The sequence below is a fragment of the Glycine max genome, chromosome 2, assembly GCF_000004515.6.
Source record: "Glycine max cultivar Williams 82 chromosome 2, Glycine_max_v4.0, whole genome shotgun sequence".
Taxonomy (NCBI): Eukaryota; Viridiplantae; Streptophyta; class Magnoliopsida; order Fabales; family Fabaceae; genus Glycine; species Glycine max.
The window spans coordinates 11,700,006-11,717,390 of record NC_016089.4 but is presented as its reverse complement, the minus strand read 5'-3'; the positions used below and the strand labels follow the sequence as shown (position 1 = coordinate 11,717,390).

The window sequence follows — 17,385 nt, the reverse complement described above, 5'->3', positions numbered from 1 at the left end:
GGGGGGGGGGGGGTGGGGACTGTCAACAGGGGTAGTTTCGTCCTTTCAACTGAATTTGAAAAACTAAGAGGTGGGAATAGAAGTTTTGGGAATGAGAATAGCAACCCCAAGTTGGCAAGCAACCCAGGCCCAAAGTATTGTCCTTCAAAGTTTCACTCTTTTTCTTCCCTCTCTCTCTCTTTCACTCACTTTCTCAGTTCTGTTTCGCTTCTTCTTGTGTTGTGTTGGTCAAGTGTGTTGTGCAATGGATAATCAAAAGAAGGGCAAAGGAGGAGACCAACCCAAGAAGTTAGCGAAGGTATTGAATACGAGCTCTCTCCAAATAAATGAAAAAGATGCTTTTCAGTTGGTTGGTTCCATCGTCGAAAAGGGTATCTCTGATTCACACAACAACCCCACAACAACACCACCCTTCCATTTTTTCCCCAAACCCACTGTTCTTCCTTTCCCCGTTGCGCGCCATCGTTCACATGGCCCTGTAAGTCACCGTATTCTCCTTCAAGTGCCCTTTTTGGTGCAAGGCTTTATTCTTGTATTGTGTTGATTTATGCTTCAACTTAATGGAAATTAGGTTGTGTTGTTATGAGTAATGCGTGAAAAGCTGAAAAAAAAAACGTCTTTTAATGTCCTTCAACTACCCTTTTGTATTGTGTTGTGTTATGCTTCAGCTTAATGAAAATTAATATGTGTTGGTATGAATAATGTGTGAGAAGAAAAATAAAATAAAATAGTCTTTTAGTGTTTTCTAGGCGTATAGGGAGTTTAGCCGAGGAGGGTATGTTGGAAAATTCTGAATTAAGATTTAGTGAGTGTTAATGGGAGACATGCAGAGTTATACATTGTTTTGGCATGTGGTGGGGTTCACTGCATTCTTCTTATTTCATTGTTTTCTGGGTGTTTTTGACTGAACACAACAAATAGGATATATGGGTTTTCTTTTTCTTTTTGTCTCCCCTAAAATATGGGACTAAATTCTAGTACTGTTTTAAGCTGTCGGTAATTTGATTCTGGCATTGTTGTACTGTGCGGTGCTGTATTACAAATTATGCAGAATAAATAACATATGAATGGGTGCTGGCACGAGTGGTTTTCAATAGTATGCATGCTTATTTTATGGAGGATCACACAATTGAAATAGTCATAATGTTTTTTCTGAGTAGTGATATAAGTGGTCTTTCCATGTTCCAGTATATGTATAGGAGGGGATTTTCATGTTTGAAAAGTTACAATAGCTTGAGATATTTTGAGTTGTATTCAGCTTGTTTGCTTTAGTCTATATTAAAGGGACAGCTTGTACCTCTTGTTTAATGTATCTTCTTTTGCTGATCCCAAAAGAAAATAAAATATGGGACTAGATGAGTTATTATTAATTGGTTTACATGGAAAAATCTGTGTAGGAGTAACCACTGAATTGTTCATCAATTTTGTTGAGCCTCAAAGGTCTTAGGTGGCTATGAAAAATGACAATATGTATGCTTAAATTGACTCATTTTGGTTTATTGTGAATGTAGTTTGTGTAATGGCTAGTAAGTTTTGTGGACTGATAGTTAGGTTGTGGTGATTTTACAGCATTGGCGTCCACTGAGTAGTAGAGGGGATGATGATGGTGAGGATGATGATAGTGACAATAATGTTAAGGATGAAGAAGATAAAAATTTGCAGGAGTTTGAAAAAGTTTCAGCCTTTGCCAAGCCGGTACAGAGGAGGAGGAAAAAGGGTTTGGATTTTAGAAAATGGAAAGAGATCACTCGGGATGATAGTTCTTCCTTCGGGAAGGAATCAGAGAAGGATGTGTCAAGCTTTAGCCAAACTACTGGGAAAAAGAAGAATGAAAAGGGCAGTAAGAGCACATACAAGAAAACCTCATCTTTGGATGATAATGTCATTTCTCCAATGAAAGTGGATACAAAACCACTGTTAGATAACTCAGATGGTGGGTTTATCAATTCAACTACCACTATGGAAGTAGATACATTAAATAAGGTAGATCATGAGGAAAAAGTTAAACACGCCAGAATTTATGATGACAAGGAGCAAAATGAATCTGTGCCTGGATTGGACCAAATTTCTTCTGATTGGATGCCTGATTACAATTTTGGATCCCTGGATGTGCAAAGGCCAGGGCAAACTGACTTGAATTCAAGCATGCTGTCTTGTTCTAGTTCCAATAGTATTAGAAGTGAACAAAAGTCCGTGTCTCTTGATAGTGAAATTGATGCTGAGAATCGAGCTCGGATTCAGCAAATGTCAGCTGAGGAGATTGCAGAAGCCCAGACTGAGATAATGGAGAAGATGAGCCCTGCATTACTAAAATTACTGCAGAAGAGGGGGCAGAATAAATTGAAGAAACTAAAATTAGAAGTGGATATTGGCTCAGAATCTGTGAATGGACATGCTCAGAGTCCTCAGGATGCAAAACATCTACACACAGAGGATGGGATCGCTCAAACAGTGATTGTGCCACCATCCAAAGAAAAGCTAGATGATGAGAAAATTAGCACGAAGACTTCAACCACCGCTAGTAGTAGTGCATGGAATGCTTGGAGCAATAGAGTTGAGGCTGTTAGGGAGCTACGATTTTCCTTGGTTGGGGATGTTGTTGATTCTGAACGTGTATCAGTTTATGGTATGCGTTTCTATTCTTCTTATGTTTCTTTACTATCTTCTGGTTCTAATATCAAGATGATGCTTTGTATGATCCTTGCATATGTATATATATTAGAGTATCTCCTTGTACCATTCTGGACTCTGTAGTTAACTAACAAGTGCCGGCTAAGAATTCTGTTATTAGTCAGTTGTAACTGACAGATTAATTTCAGCTAGGCTATCTCTATATATCTCAGACATACCTCTTCTATTTGCGATCAATGAATAAACATTTTATCAGTAATCACTCTGAATATCTCAGTGCTCTCTTTCTCTCTCTGCTCGATGAATCCTAACAATATATGGGTTCTTCTGTATTTAGTGTTTTGCATATGTAGGTGCTTGGTTAGTGATAGTAATAGTATTGTCTTCTTAATGTAGATATATGCTCTTCTGTAATTTTTTTTTCTTTATTGGGTATGTGGTAAAGCTAGTGATAGTTTGGGTTGCTAATGTTTGAATACTTTGCTTCATGAAACATCAACCATTGTTTATAGATTGTGATTTGTATTCAATATTATACATTATACTACCTCCAGACTAAAATATAAGCAACAAAAAATCAATGTGTTTGGGTTAAAATATAAACAAATTTTAACTAACTCTCTCCTATTTAATGATAATATCTCCAAAATACCCTTCATTTAATTAGAGTTTTATTTCCAATAAACTTCTCTTTTTTGTCCTATGCAATTAATGTAAATGGTACTTTAGGAAATAAATTAACTTTTTTTATTGAGACTAACAAAATTAAATAATGCTAACTAATTTTATTGATGAGTGTGAATTAGTTTTTTTTGCTTATATTTCAGTCCGGAGGGAGTAGTATTTTTTGTTCCCAGCAATTGATGATCTTTTTTTGGTTGACTACATTTCTAAATGCACATGAACCAAAAAAAACACTTACTGTTTGTTTAACTTATTTGGAGAAATAATCACATTTTTTCTGGTTTCTGAGAGAGATTTTGAAAAATTGGCGATTATTAATCCAAATTTAATCTTTATCAAACATTTTAGCATTTCCATGTGTCATGTAGGCAATATATTGCTGGTAAATACAAATACAGGAAAGTTAAGATCAATGATGTTGCTATATCATGGCTTGTCTGATAGCACTGAGTAGATTATGCTCCCTGCCCCCCTGCATTTGCCACAAATTACAATAATGTTCTGGTTCATGCCTAGACTGAAATTTCTGTATGGTTTCCTTTGCTTCCAAATGTTTCCAAGTTCATAGACTTGATTAGATGGCTTCTGTTGTATATTCAGCATATTAGATGTTAGCATTTGCATATAACAGAACGGAGGTGCAAATATTGATTTAAATAATGAATATTCATGGATATCCATTGATATCCTGATTATTCTGTTAGCACTGATATCCATCAAATCTTAGCATTTGTTGTATATTACTATATTCATTGATATCCTGTTTATTTTGGAAATAGGATGGAGGTTTAAATATAAATTTTGAATTTTCTTTATGTGACAATTCTTTGTCATGATACAGACAATGCCAATGAACGTGACTATCTACGGACTGAGGGAGATCCTGGTGCTGCCGGTTATACAATTAAAGAAGCAGTGGCACTCACTAGAAGTGTGGTATGTTATTTGTTGTAACTGATGTATATTTCAGTTGGATGCCTGGACCTGGAACAGTTTGGATGGCTTTACAATTATGAATATAAAATATATAAATTTATAGCATTCCCCTTTAGTAACACAGCGTCTGCCAAATGTTTTGTTTTTTTAGATTCCTGGACAAAGGACCCTTGCATTGCATCTCCTTTCATCTGTGCTTGATAAGGCATTACACTATATTTGCGAAGACAGAACAGGGCATATGACAAAAATTGAGAACAAAGTTGACAAATCAGTTGACTGGGAGGCTGTTTGGGCTTTTGCACTCGGCCCAGAACCTGAGCTTGTGTTGTCACTTAGGTAAAGTTTACTTTTTGGTCCAAGCTGTTGGTATTATAAACTACCTGCTATGACTGAGTGAAGATGCATGGGTTTCTTTTTCTTCTTTTAAGAAAACGAATATTGTTGTTTATATTGCTGTTAATCATTAATCATACAAGTTGATAGGTTTGGATGTAAGTAAAATTCCAGCTTGGTTATGTGTGTAATTTTAATATCACTTTCATCTGGCATGTGAGATGGACTCAATGAAGCTTGAGATCACATATCTATCTGTTTACATTACTGATTATTTACATGTCTTGCACTCTTGAAGCCAGCCTTTTTTGTGGTAAAATGTTTAATATTATTATGCCTTAGAATACTTTAGAGTATCTTAGTTAATCTCTTGAGAGTGGTTTCCATATTTAATTATTTTTCATGATTTCTTAATTAATTAGGATTTGGAATCTTTTCTTAAGGATGAGGATTAGTGCTTTGTCTTTTGTCACATATCATTACACACCGATGAAGATAGCATTCTCTCCTATTCTCTTTATTTAATTAAATCCCTATAATATTAACCTGGTTTCAAAGTGGTCCCATCCTCTGTGATTTGACCCCATCACCTGCTGCCTAGTTCTCTAAACTGGTGCTCATCTTTGTTTCTGTGGTTTTTTTCTTCCTTCCAGTTAGCTGTCTTTCCTTCTGCCATTGTCTATCTTTTCTTCTTTGTATGTAAAGATTTTGATCTGTCAAATTTGATGCCTAATTGCCTTATCTCCTAGTTACTGCATGATGTCCAGATTGAGCTATGGTTCTGGTTCTCATTTGTTCTTACATTGCCCAGCAGTTTCCTTTCTCTGGAATAATTTGTTTAGTGTTTTCATAGAATATGGGGTTCGTCCCTAGAATCTTCAGCACTTCCTGTATGTTAATTTTGGAGGATTTGGTACTAGCTGAGAATCCAGAAAGTTTTGGTGTTCTTCTCTGTGTGAAGTTCTTTGGGTATATTCAGTTAGAAATCATCTTCTGTGGATGATAGTCTTCTAATGAGTTCATTCGGGTTCAGCTAGTTTTTCTAGCTTCTTTGTGGTGTTCTGCTTATGGTCTTTATATATAAGATTTTATTTTTGTTTGATTGATTGTGTGTTTCTTAATCTTTGTTTTTTTCCTTTAATTTTTGGTTGTCGTGTCTTTAGTCCTTGAGGATTCTTATCCTCTTATATTTGTATCTTTCTCTTCTATCTTAATAAATTCTTTGCTTATATAAGCTTTGTTGATTGTTATGTTTTGGGATGAGCTCTTATGTATACTGGCTTTTCCTAATCTGTGCCCTTTTTTGTGGTTTCTTCCTAAAACTGTGATGAGCATCATATGTTAAAACAGAAGCTGGTTGGCCCTTGGACCCTTGGGTAATTTTACTACCTGCATAGCTGTTTCTAAAATTCAATTGGAAGAGTGGGAATGTAGATTGCATACTTGATTGACTCATAATACCTTCTGTCCTCTTGTATTTAATAACATGGAGTGTTGGTGAGGCTAGAAAGATATTTTATTTTGAATTATAAATTACTAAATGCAAATAAATGTCATCCCAAATAGATGGCTATATATCTTGTCAATATGTTTGAATTTTGCCAATAGATGGTATTATTATGTTGTGACTTGTGATCCTTGTGCTATTTTGACTAGCTTATGATAAATATACTGATGAATACTTTAATTCTTTCAAATTGTATTTTTATAATTTTTTTCCTCATTATATGGCCATCTTTTGACAGCAGTATTGTGCTCTGATTTTTTGTAGGATATGTCTTGATGATAACCACAATTCTGTAGTTCTGGCCTGTGCAAAAGTTGTTCAATGTGTATTGAGTTATGATGCAAATGAGAACTATTGTAATATCTCAGAGGTAACTGGATTTTTATTATCTTTTAATTTGACAATATTGTTGCGTTTAAAATTAGATTCATCTGGTTTTTTATTTTAATTCCAGAAGATAGCAACTTGTGACATGGATATTTGCACGGCTCCAGTTTTTAGGAGCAGACCTGATATTAATGATGGATTCCTTCAAGGGGGTTTCTGGAAGTACAGTGCCAAACCTTCTAATATTCTTCCTTTCAGTGATGATTCAATGGATAATGAGACCGAAGGAAAACATACTATTCAAGACGATATAGTGGTTGCTGGGCAAGATTTTACTGTAGGTCTAGTTCGCATGGGAATCCTTCCTAGGCTTCGTTATCTTTTGGAGGTAAAACATAATTAATCATTCATCATGCTGAAACATTTGATGTCATGAGATTCTGTCTACAAAGATTAAGGATATTTTTGTTTTACAAGGTTTGAACTTTCATGTCAAATTCATTATTCTCTAATGGTTGCAGACAGATCCTACAACAGCTTTAGAAGAATGTATTATTTCCGTACTGATTGCTATAGCGAGGCATTCACCTACATGTGCTAATGCTGTACTGAAATGTGAAAGACTTGTTCAGACAATTGCAAATAGATATACTGCTGAAAATTTTGAAATTCGATCTTCTATGATTAGATCTGTAAGACTCTTGAAGGTGAGTGGTAATTTTCCATTTTATTTTACAGGAAGTTATTTCTGCATCATCAGCTAGAGAATCATTCCTAATGTTTCATTTGATTTTGGAAAAGGTTTTAGCTCGGTCGGACCGGAAATCTTGTTTAGAGTTTATAAAGAAAGGGTATTTTCAGGCTATGACTTGGAATTTATATCAAAGCCCTTCCTCCATTGACCACTGGCTAAGGTTAGGGAAGGAAAAATGTAAACTCACATCTGCTCTGATTGTTGAACAAATGCGTTTCTGGAGGGTCTGCATTCAATATGGATATTGTGTGTCTTACTTCTCGGAAATGTTCCCTGCCTTGTGTTTTTGGTTGAATCCGCCTTCATTTGAAAAACTTGTTGAAAACAATGTTTTGGATGAATCTACTTCCATCTCTAGGGAGGCTTACCTTGTTCTGGAGTCTTTGGCTGGAAAACTTCCAAACCTATTTTCAAAGCAGTGCCTAAACAATCAACTTCCAGAGTCTGCTGGTGACACAGAGGTATGGTCTTGGAATTATGTTGGTCCAATGGTTGACTTAGCCATAAAGTGGATAGCAAGCAGAAATGATCCAGAAGTATCTAAGTTCTTTGAGGGACAGGAAGAAGGAAGATATGACTTTACTTTCCGAGATCTTTCTGCAACTCCTTTGTTGTGGGTGTATGCTGCTGTGACTCACATGCTTTTCAGAGTGCTTGAAAGGATGACATGGGGGGATACTATTGAAACTGAAGGGCATGTGCCATGGCTTCCAGAATTTGTACCTAAGATTGGACTTGAGGTAATCAAATATTGGTTTTTGGGCTTTTCTGCATCTTTTGGGGCAAAATGTGGAAGAGATTCTAAAGGCGAATCTTTTATGAAGGAACTAGTTTATTTGAGGCAGAAGGATGATATTGAAATGTCTTTAGCTTCCACCTGTTGTCTAAATGGAATGGTTAAGATTATTACTGCAATTGATAATCTGATACAGTCTGCCAAGGCTAGCATCTGTAGTCTCCCATGCCAAGAACAAAGTCTCTCAAAAGAAGGAAAAGTGCTTGAGGATGGCATCGTTAAAGGGTGTTGGGTTGAATTAAGGTATATGCTTGATGTTTTCATGTTTTCAGTTTCTTCAGGGTGGCACCGCATACAGTCCATTGAGTCATTTGGCAGAGGAGGACTGGTTCCAGGGGCAGGAATTGGATGGGGTGCCTCAGGTGGAGGATTTTGGTCAGCAACAGTTTTATTGGCACAAGCAGATGCAAGATTTCTTGTCTATTTGCTGGAAATTTTTGAAAATGCATCTAAAGGTGTCGTGACTGAAGAAACAACCTTCACCATCCAAAGGGTTAATGCTGGCTTGGGATTGTGTTTAACTGCAGGACCTAGAGATAAGGTTGTTGTAGAAAAGACATTGGATTTCTTGTTCCATGTCTCTGTTTTGAAGCACCTTGATCTCTGCATACAGAGTTTACTCTTGAATAGGAGGGGTAAAACCTTTGGCTGGCAACATGAAGAAGAGGATTACATGCACTTAAGCAGAATGTTATCATCTCATTTCAGGAGCAGATGGTTGTCTGTAAAGGTGAAGTCTAAATCTGTGGATGGCAGTAGTTCCTCTGGCATTAAGACCTCTCCAAAGGTTGGTGCTTGTTTGGAAACCATATATGAGGATTCAGACACGTCTTCCGTGACAACTCCGTGCTGTAATTCTATAATGATAGAATGGGCTCACCAGAAACTACCACTTCCAGTTCACTTTTACCTTAGTCCAATCTCAACAATTTTCCATAGCAAGCGGGCTGGTACTAAAATTGTTGATGATGTACTACATGATCCCTCTAATCTGCTTGAAGTCGCCAAATGTGGACTTTTCTTTGTTTTAGGTGTTGAAGCAATGTCCATTTTTCATGGCACTGACATTCCTTCTCCTGTTCAACAAGTATCATTGACATGGAAGTTACATTCCTTATCTGTCAATTTCCTTGTTGGAATGGAAATACTTGAACAAGATTGGAGCAGGGATATTTTTGAAGCTTTGCAGGATCTTTATGGTGAGCTTCTTGATAATGCAAGGTTAAACCAAAGTAAAGAAGTTATTTCAGATGATAAAAAGCATCTTGAGTTTCTGAGGTTCCAAACTGAGATTCATGAAAGTTACTCAACTTTTCTTGAAGAACTTGTGGAGCAGTTTTCTGCTGTTTCTTATGGTGATGTTATTTTTGGCCGGCAAGTTTCACTTTATCTACACCGTTGTGTTGAAACTTCCATTCGACTTGCTGCCTGGAATACACTGTCCAATTCTCGTGTTCTTGAGCTTTTGCCACCTTTAGAAAAATGCTTCTCTGGTGCTGAAGGATACCTTGAACCCGCTGAGGTAAAAAAACATATTCATTCACTACCAGCTATTTTACTATGGAACATTATCCGCAGAGGATATTGTTTGAGTACTTGTTCTTTGATACATTTTTTCTTTCTATGTTGATGATATTGGGTTGAATTATAAATGTCACCTATATTTTATATTTTATAATTTTGTAAATTTTCAAAAAGTGGTTGTTTAAAATGTGCTTAAAAGCATAAAAGCATATGCTACAAAGTACAGCTAATGTTGCAGAATTTTTAATTGTGTTACAAATTTACAATACCTTTGACATTTATTGGTTGTATTGTAGCATCTTTCATGAATTTTGAGGAAGCTTTTGAGAGCACAGGAAATACCAAACTAAGCCATACTGACACTGGGTCCTTTTATTTTTTATATGATACATAACAAAAGTGAAGTTCCTAATTGGAATTTTGGATATAGTCAAGAATCTTATACTTCCAACAATATAACAGATAGTCACTTTGCAACAAACATGCACATATTTTTTACAATGGCTTGCTTTAAAGCTTGTCTTTAGTAGGGAAGAAATGTAAGGTTGTATCTTTGATTCTTTGAAGTTAGAAACTATCACGATGGTTTTGTCATGTAAGTTACCTCGGAGGAATGAGGATTGTTTTCATCAAGTTTCCTTATCTAAAATTTTTATTTTCCATTTTTTTGCTAATATCTATAACTTATGTGAATAGAAACAATTGGAGCTCAATGGGTAGGTGGGATAATTGTTTACTACTGTATTATCTGTGGAGGGGTGCACTTGCCACCTGTGTGGTTGCACCAGCAATGCATACTAGTCTTTGGCTCAGAATACACCATATATCTATCAACATTAATTGGTGTACTGTATCTCTGCAGGATAATGAAGCAATTTTGGAGGCTTATACGAATTTGTGGGTTTCTGATGCCCTTGACAGGGCTGCAATTCGAGGATCAGTTGCATATACTCTTGTTGTCCATCATCTTTCCTCCTTTATATTTCATGCCTGTCCCACGGATAAGTTATTGCTGCGAAACAGACTTGCTAGGTCTCTGTTGCGAGATTATGCTGGGAAACAGCAACATGAGGTAACCAAAGTCTTGAAAGCTTTATCCTGATGGACAAATGGTAGTTTAAGCAAATCTCCATTCAGAATTTGTGCTGCCATTCATTCTCCAATTAGTTTTAGCCCATCTGATTAAGGAAATCAAATGTTATATGTGAATGTGTGCTTGTTCTGTCATCAAGTTGTTTGGAATGTATATCAGCTAGGACTTTGGCCTACCAAATAAAATTTTAAGAGGGTAGAGTGAGACATCACTGTTTAGGTAAAATCCTTTTTATGACCAAGAGTTTGAGGCCATGGAAAAAGTATTATCTTTTACCTCCTAATTTAATTTGCATTGTTGCATCTGTATTTTCAATTATACATCCATAATGTTGGTGTGGCCAGGCATTACTATTTACTAATGGAACTCTTGTTGCAGGGTATGTTACTGAACCTCATTCACCATAACAAGCCACCACCATCTGTCATGGGAGAGGAGCTGAATGGTATACTTTCTGAAAAGAGTTGGTTAGAGTCCAGATTAAAAGTATTGGTTGAGGCTTGTGAGGGAAATTCCTCTATTTTGACAGTAGTAGATAAGTTAAAGGCTGTTGTAAAAAACAGTTCATAGTGAGGTAACTAATATTGAATGCGTGTAAATATATTCGAGATATACAATGAGCTATACATAAAGTACAACAGAGGCTTATATATAGATTTTTTCAATGATGTCTCAAATGTATTAATTGGAGCATGCATGGCCACTGATATTGGTATATTTTGTTAGAATGGAGTCTGCTGGTTTTTTTATCAAGATTCTGGGAACCAAGTCCTAAGGCATGCAATGTACATAATGAAAGGATACAGGTATTTTAGTTAGGTTATTATAAAATATACTCTTTCATCACATTTTTACTCCATTTTCTTTCTATTTCGTCCTTTTCTATCGCCTCACTTAGTATATCTGTGGCAGTTTCTTTGTATCTTTTCTTTTATCTTCCCATTTTCTCTCTTATTTCCATTGAAATCTATCTTAAAATGAGGTGGGCAATGAGTATTATTCTTTGGCTCAATTACTAAATTAGTCTCTAAATTATTTTAAATAATTCAATTTGATCCTTGAATTTCCAAATGTTTCAATCTGATGCTCTAATTTTTAAAAATGTTTCACTCAAGTCATTTTCATCAAATTGAAATTGATACTGTTAATGAAACCGTCACAATTTGTAAGTAAAAATCGTTAGAATTTAATAGAAAAAAATTGATTGAAATATTTTTAAATATTAAAGGATTTGGAACATTTAGAAATCTAAATCAAATTAAATCATTTAAAATAATTTAGAAATCAAATTAGTAATTAAGTCTTATTCTTTTATATTTTATTTGAATGATGAAAGATTTTAAGTGAAATAAAAGAAAGAGTTAAAAATGAGGCTGTTTAGATTGAGAGTAGATCATGTAGAAGAGAATGAAAAAAGTGTTATAGACATATTTGTCCCTATTAATATATTTACACAATGTAAAAAAAAACTAAAATATCATTTTGGTTCCTTACTATTTGAGTAATTTCATTTTTTTATTTTTTAAAAATAGTTTTTATTTTCAAATATAATAATTTAGAAACATGTTTGGTTTAAATTTTTGTTTTCAATTTTCTGAAATTCAAAAACATAAAAAATGACCTTAACAACTCCCAACTTAGTTGACTTCATATCATGTTACTTCACCGAGTCTTCATTAATAGTTCCTTATCAAACACCAATTGAACTGAATTCCAGTCCAAAGTAAGAATAATCACAAAATAAAATAGGCTTAAATGCCTTTTTAATTTTTGTAATTTTATTTTTGGTTTTTGATTATTATAATTTTTTATTTATTATAATCCTTATAAATTATGTTTGTTTTATTTTTTGTTCTCGAAGCGATTTAGGTAGTATTTTAAACAGTGGAAAAAATGATAATTAAACCGTTTTAAAAATGAAAAATAAAACAATCATAATTTATAATGACTAAAACTATTCTTTTGCAAGGAAGAAAAAAAATATTAAATTATAAGGACTAAAAAATTATTTAAATTAATAACAAATAAAAAAATTTCAAACACTTATCATTCAGGATAAGTGCAAGCAAGAAAATCACTTTCTCCTTGATATCTCAAACAAACACAAATAAAGGTTTGTTGAATAAAGTTTAGTTAGAAGGGTTACCATAAGGAAATAGTTTTCAGGGGAGGAGTTTTTCATGCATGAAAATCATGAATCCCAAGAATAAATAAAATCTATTTAGTTAATCATCAGAAACATTTAGACAAATTTTCTAAGAAGTGAAGACTTATATGATATTTTTATCAATTATTTTGATTATTTATTACATTAAAAAATAACATGATATTTTTAATGTAATAAAAAAAATTAAACTTGAGAAAGTAAAATTCTCACTTCTAAGAAACTTGTTAAATAATATTCCAAAAAAATAATATTTTTAATGCTAGGACTAAAGTGACCAACAAATTACATTTTCAAAGACTTAAATTAATTGTATTTTGATACTTTTTTTTTTATCATTTTTCAGTTTTTACATGTATTTTTAGTAAAAAAATAGTTCCTAAAATACAAAACCTTTATAAACAACCTTGTCATTTGTCAATGTCTTACGTTTTTTTAACTAATAAAATAAGATGTCATTTTTATACTTTATAAAAGTATGAAATAAAAATAGTTTTCTCGATTCACACTCACAAATATCAACATTGTAATAGCCATTGTACCCATTTTATGAATTTCAGTCTTGTATGGTAGATGCTAATACGACCAGGAGCATTTAGGTCCTACGAAGAGACAATACATTACACATGTGCTAACAAAGGAAGAAGGATCAATACATGTGAATTAGCTTAGGAGCATTCAATAACAATTAATCATCTAGCTCTTGATTGAGTGTTATGTATAAGCATATACGTATTAACCCTTTTCCCTTTCTCATCATGTGTGTACTGACCCTTCTTAGAATCAAAACTGCGCAGAATTACAAACATTTTACGAACCATTGTTCTTGAACGCACACCAAATTTTACTCACAAGCACATCTAACGGAACATCCACTTTCATTTTTGTACTTAATGTACTTTTTGCTATTTTCACTTCTAAACAAGGGGTGGTGTGTAACCATCAGTACTCTGATGCTTATGTCAATTAAGACACAAGAAACAATAGAGTACTGGAATGAATTGTGTATACTTAGTCGTTAAGAGTTACCTCTTATATAGCACAATGGTTATTTATGACAAGATTCTTGAAACGTTTCACGATATGCCATTACATATATTACCTCTTATAGAGCAGGAATATGCACGAATTAACATGTATATTTTAAAAGATTAAAAAGGGAAAAGTGAAAGACCTTGTGTGTTCTTTGCAATTTTTTTCTTTTCTGTAGGAAACAACGTTTCTATAAGTGTTGTTATTTCATACAGATAGATACAATATAGATATGGGCTAATTAACGTGTATATTTTATTGGCTATTTAAAAGATAACAAAAGGAAAAGTGAATTTGTTGATTTGTTAAAAATGTAACACTACTTCTAAACTCTAGCAATTTATCTTTCAAACATTTCCCAATATGGCACTAAAAAGGGGATCAGAATACGAACTTAATTTAGCATAACTATTTTAGATTAAGAATTATTTAGTACTAAATACATATAGGTCCTGCCTTCATTAATTAAACAGGTTTCAGATCTACATGCATGCATAAAGTCCATCTCGATACTGAAGGAAATCAAAAGATATAGATAGAGAAATTAAACAACACATAGTTTAATATAACTAAGTGACACCTAGTTAATTAGTTAACTTGCTCCAATTCTCTCCAAACCATCATGCCACAGCTCTCTCAATCAGCCTGCACACGAGTTAATAAAAATTAATTAGCCAATGATTAATAATCTTGGAGAAAAGCATTCATGGAAATTATTCTTTTTATTAATCATGGAAATAATAATGATCACGAATTCTTACATTAACTTTAGTTGCAGAAACTGAACTGGTTGGTGAATTTGGAATGAACCTAGCCCACTGTGAATTAGTTGTGGAGCACAAGTTAGGAACATGTATGAACATTTTGTGAGTTTCAAGAAACGTTAAGCTAGTTACAAGTATGTGCAGTGCTAACCCTAAAGCCTAAACAAAGGGTTAATTTAGAAGAAAAAAAATTACATTTTTCGCTGCAGCACTGAAAGCTTCTCGATGTGGGATCTCAGGGTTCGCAGCTTTGATGCGCTGTATCTCCTCTCTGACATTCACAACAACATCAACCAAGTAGTAAATGAAAAAAAAATGAAGTTTACGAAAGCAACTTATGACCTTTTTATACAAATCCTTTTGAATTTATTTCAATAAGACAATAACCCTTCTCAAGAAATTATTAAAATAAGTTATTCTTAACTAAGCTTCATAATCAAATTTATGAATAAACTTTCATTTGATGATAAAACTTTGTTGAACAAGTATTCTTTTTTAGTTAAACTGTTTAGGGTTGTGATATTAGAGCAAAAGACATTTACATGAATAAACTTTGTTGAACAAAAAAGAAGTACACATCTCTTTTGCACTTACTTCATGAAACGGTTGTAAGCAGAAGGGAGACGGTGCTTTTTCTCAGGTGCTGAAAAAGAAATCAAACAAAATAATAAGGACATTTACATGGTTGGGGGGGTAGAGAAAAAAAAAACATCATATGATTATGTAAGTCTCATGTTATATAATTGTTTGGAGAGGGTGTTTCTGAAAAGGGTTTGTTTTGATCTGTGGTAACTATATACGTACGTTTCACAACAAATGATGCTGCTTTTGGGGACACTGACTCGTTAGATGTTGTTGGTGAGGAAGATGAAGATGATGCTTGTCCCTTTTTGGCATTACTGTAAAACCCCTGCTGGAAACAAAACAGATGCTTATGTTTGTATACATAATGATACATACACTTTCACTTTTTTCCTAACCAACCATCACTATACTATTCATCTCAAAGAAAAGCCCAAATATAGCATAGCAAGGAAGAAGAAAACTAAAACATAAGCATTAGATCATATAGTATATATAGAATATAAAATGTGCGTCTTGTTCATGAATATTATTAATGATTAATGTTTTATTTTTGGGGGGTACAGAACCTGCAGACTGAGGGTGTGATCAACGCTTTGGCTTTGAGAACTTGGGGGTCTGGTGCTCAGAAAGGAGAGGTTGCTGCAGTGACCACACTTCACTGTCACAGTGTCTAACAGCCTCTTGCATGGGATACCAACCTGCACACAAACAAAAACATCAACATATATATGAGTATATATATGACCCTACATATGTATAAATATATCTCTAGTTCATTCCCCTCTTTCAATTTTAGGTAACATTATTTTTGTTAATGTACTTCTGAGTATACCACTTGTACTCATCAATTTAACAAATTCAATTTTTCTTATATATAAAAAATTGTTAACCATTTTCCAATAGGCATGCATATACAAGGTTTTAAATTATGTTCACGGTTTTACAGTTTCATTGTGTTTTGACATTGCGAAAAATTGTGGACAAAAACCTTGATGTTGCAACCGAAATCATGGTCTTGGACTGTTTTTAAAAACCTTGGGTATATATATTATATGCTTGTATCATACATAGAAGTTCAATACATGCACATAAACGTAACCTTATGATACTATAACATAAATATGAATAAGTAGAAACATGAGTCATTAAACAAGTTAAAGAGGGGTAGGTATGTATATTATTATTTGTAGTAGTGTTTAAAGATGAAGTTACCGCGAGGACAGTGTTGCAGAAGTTGCAACGAACGTAGCAGAGGTGTTCAGATGGTGGAACCAGGTCCATGGTGAGTTTGTCTTCGTGGTTCATATTTAAAAGGAACAAGGGTTAGGAGGAGAAGGGTGAGAGAGAGTAGGGTTAAGCCGAGGGAGGAAAATGTTGCAGTAGTTGTAGGGTTTAAGATAGCAATTTGAAAGGGTCAGTGGGTGATATATAGGAATAGGAGTTGTGTTGTGTTGTGGGGTAGCTTCAAAAAAAGAAGAGTAGTTTTGGTTTTACCACTTGGTCTTCTTGTAGTACAATTTGCTGCAGCATTATATATATTGCACGCTTTGTTTGCAGACATGACCTGCACCAAGCACTGACACTAATTAACCATCTACAATCGTCAAAATATTCTTCTTTATTACTTTATTATAGCACATATATGCATGTATAATGTATTATATATATTCTCTGCAGGAACATGAACGAGAGAGTGAGACATATAATTAAAATCCTGTTTCAAAATTTGATTCTGTTAATTAATCGCAGACTATTTTGTTGGTATTTTCTTTAATATTAATTTAAATTTATAGGGGTAGTCATTCATTCATTAGGTTTACAACGGTTGAAGGATTAGAAAAATCTGCATAAGCTTAAGGAGTTTACTACTATTTTATTGGCACGAGTCATTATATATACACACACACTAATATACATATATCTGTGTATGCACGTTTGTGTTATAATTTACAGAAAGAAAAGTTGTATAGTTTACAATCGTAATGTAAATTTAGAGAGAAAATGGTGGCTTTGTTTGCTTCACATCTAATGTAAAAAAGGCAAGGAGTATTTGTCATCGGTTATAATTTCTCAGGTATAGTAATTTATAGTGTAGAATATGTTTTGGATCATATCTCTCAAAATATTTTAAACTTTGATCTTAGTCCCTATAAATATTTAATATTTTTTAATTTTCATATTTACTAAAAGTGATGTAGTTTTAGTCTATTAAATATAAATATTAAAAATGTATTAAATTTTTATAAGAATTA

The 17,385-nt window shown here is 33.7% G+C and overlaps 2 protein-coding genes across 5 annotated transcripts; one reads left to right on the top strand and one right to left on the bottom strand.

The window, feature by feature from the left end:
* Positions 1-182: 182 nt before the first annotated feature.
* Positions 183-16,028, top strand: LOC100819615 (transcriptional elongation regulator MINIYO). Of its 4 annotated transcripts, XR_005889801.1 has the most exons (12): positions 183-478; positions 1,570-2,626; positions 4,157-4,251; positions 4,403-4,590; positions 6,359-6,464; positions 6,549-6,809; positions 6,943-7,128; positions 7,223-9,493; positions 10,358-10,567; positions 10,967-11,162; positions 11,315-11,394; positions 15,697-16,028. XR_005889801.1 is itself a non-coding variant. In XM_006574894.4 (11 exons), the coding sequence occupies exons 1-10, from the start codon at positions 245-247 to the stop codon at positions 11,156-11,158; spliced, it is 4,800 nt and encodes a 1,599-aa protein (XP_006574957.1). In that variant the 5' UTR covers positions 183-244; the 3' UTR covers positions 11,159-11,162; positions 11,315-11,434. The 4 variants fall into 4 exon arrangements, 3 of the variants coding, with proteins under 3 accessions (XP_006574957.1, XP_014622188.1, XP_014622185.1); XM_006574894.4 differs by lacking the exon at positions 15,697-16,028 and having other exon boundaries at positions 11,315-11,434; XM_014766702.3 differs by lacking the exon at positions 15,697-16,028 and having other exon boundaries at positions 6,552-6,809; positions 10,967-11,434.
* Positions 14,260-16,510, bottom strand: LOC100819079 (protein YABBY 4). Its single transcript, XM_003520078.5, has 7 exons — positions 16,346-16,510; positions 15,700-15,831; positions 15,353-15,458; positions 15,143-15,191; positions 14,744-14,819; positions 14,546-14,602; positions 14,260-14,429 (listed from the first exon to the last, which is right to left on the bottom strand). Exons 1-7 carry the CDS (start codon positions 16,436-16,438, stop codon positions 14,421-14,423), a joined length of 522 nt encoding a protein of 173 aa, XP_003520126.1. The 5' UTR covers positions 16,439-16,510; the 3' UTR covers positions 14,260-14,420.
* Between the last annotated feature and the right edge of the window lie 875 nt (positions 16,511-17,385).

Coding starts and splice junctions, on each gene's coding strand:
- LOC100819615 (XM_006574894.4), top strand. CDS start 245: ATGGATAATCAAAAGAAGGGCAAAGGAGGAGACCAACCCAAGAAGTTA. Junction 479..1,569: donor GCCATCGTTCACATGGCCCT/GTAAGTCACCGT, acceptor GTGATTTTACAG/CATTGGCGTCCACTGAGTAG. Junction 7,129..7,222: donor GATCTGTAAGACTCTTGAAG/GTGAGTGGTAAT, acceptor ATTTTGGAAAAG/GTTTTAGCTCGGTCGGACCG.
- LOC100819079 (XM_003520078.5), bottom strand. CDS start 16,438: ATGAACCACGAAGACAAACTCACCATGGACCTGGTTCCACCATCTGAA. Junction 15,192..15,352: donor AGCATCATTTGTTGTGAAAC/GTACGTATATAG, acceptor TTTCTTTTTCAG/CACCTGAGAAAAAGCACCGT. Junction 14,603..14,743: donor TCAGTGCTGCAGCGAAAAAT/GTAATTTTTTTT, acceptor ACTAATTCACAG/TGGGCTAGGTTCATTCCAAA.